Genomic DNA, 1562 nt, shown 5'->3' with positions numbered 1-1562 from the left:
TCAAACGCTCACTGATGCTCCAGAAGGAAACACAATGCATTAAGAACCGGGGGTGAAAACTTTTGAACAAAATGAAGATGTGTACATGTGTACGTTGTTTTTGCACCAAAAGCTTTGCTGTCCATCAGCTATAACTGGACATTACAGTCTGATGTAATTAGCTGCTATTATATGCGTTGACCTTTAACCTTATATTGACCCCTCACCCCTTAAAAGCATGAGAATTGACATTTCCTGACACTACAGACGCTACAGTGTGTGCTTTTACCCGTGGTGACCGTGAATCTGAGGCGTGCAGGTCACATGCAGGAGAAACAGAGAGGAGGAGAGCAGCACCGTTGTGTACATCTCTCTCTCTCTCTCTCTCTGTCTGTCTATCTGTCGCTCGCTCGAGCGAGAGAGAGTTAATGCACTTTTAAAGGCAGAGAATCAGAGGCAATTAATCATCAAGAAGTGCATTTGTTGCAATTCACAGTGGATTTGTAACACCCCTGTGTTGACCGTGACAGGATTGAGTTGAACATGCTTCTGAGAAATGTGTAAATATAAATACTTGCATGTTTGCATTTATAACAGTACGGATGATTTAAAAGTAAAATCAGTTAGATCATAACTCAATGCAGCTAAAATGTCATTTTTATTTGGATGTAATAAAGACAGCTATTTCTGTTTCCGTGAAGATTTTAGGTTATACAGGTATTAAATATTATTTTCATAAAAACATGCTATTAAAAGCATGGCTTTGATTACTGAAACAGCGTTGTCCTGCCACACACATGCATGCACTCTATTTCTTCACAAAGCCAACTATATTAAAAGTCATTTCTCTTTGTGAGTTGATCTGAGCAGTATTCTAGTGTTGTCGGTTATTGTGAATGTTACCCTGAGTGTGTGTGTCTCATCTACCCGTATCTGCCTTGTTGTCTCTACATTAAATATCCTTATTTGAATCCTTGTCATCCTGCCTGCCTCCACACACCTTGACCGTGACAGGATTGAGTTGAACATGCTTCTGAGAAATCTGTGTAAATATAAATACTTGCATGTTTGCATTTATAACAGTACAGCTGATTTAAAAGTAAAATCAGTCAGATCATAACTCAATGCAGCTAAAATTTCATTTTTATTTGGATGTAATAAAGACAGATATTTCTGTTTCCGTGAAGATTTTAGTTTATACAGGTTTTAAATATTATTTTCATAAAAACATGTTATTAAAAGCATGGCTTTGATTACTGAAACAGCGTTGTCCTGCCACACACATGCATGCACTCTATTTCTTCACAAAGCCAACTATATTAAAAGTCATTTCTCTTTGTGAGTTGATCTGAGCATGAGCATGTACACACACGTGTGTTCTCTCATCTTGAACAGCTTACAGTAATCATCAGGTTATTGCTGCTTTAATGAGTTTTATGAGGTTTAGAGCGCAGTGTAAAACAGATCTCTGTGTTCCCCGGAAAGCTTTTGACCACAACCCTAAAGCTGCAGCTATTATACCTACCACACCTGTGTGTGTGTGTGTGTGTGTGTGTGTGTGTGTGTGTGTGTGTGTATGTGGG

The 1562-nt window shown here is 38.5% G+C and overlaps 1 protein-coding gene across 1 annotated transcript in view; it reads right to left on the bottom strand.

Annotated features, from left to right (window-relative positions):
* The window catches only part of LOC107662802 (epidermal growth factor-like protein 7), a gene marked incomplete at its 3' end in the record, with an annotated part of 1392 nt that extends 992 nt beyond the window's left edge, over positions 1-400 (bottom strand). The window contains exon 1 of the mRNA XM_016452919.1: positions 269-400. Coding sequence (XP_016308405.1) covers positions 269-348 — 80 coding nt within the window. The remainder of the gene's footprint in view (positions 1-268) is intronic.
* Positions 401-1562: the final 1162 nt, after the last annotated feature.

This window comes from Sinocyclocheilus anshuiensis, unplaced genomic scaffold (genome assembly GCF_001515605.1).
Source record: "Sinocyclocheilus anshuiensis isolate Anshui unplaced genomic scaffold, SAMN03320099.WGS_v1.1 scaffold457, whole genome shotgun sequence".
Classification (NCBI taxonomy): Eukaryota; Metazoa; Chordata; class Actinopteri; order Cypriniformes; family Cyprinidae; genus Sinocyclocheilus; species Sinocyclocheilus anshuiensis.
This window is presented reverse-complemented; position numbering and strand designations above follow the sequence as displayed.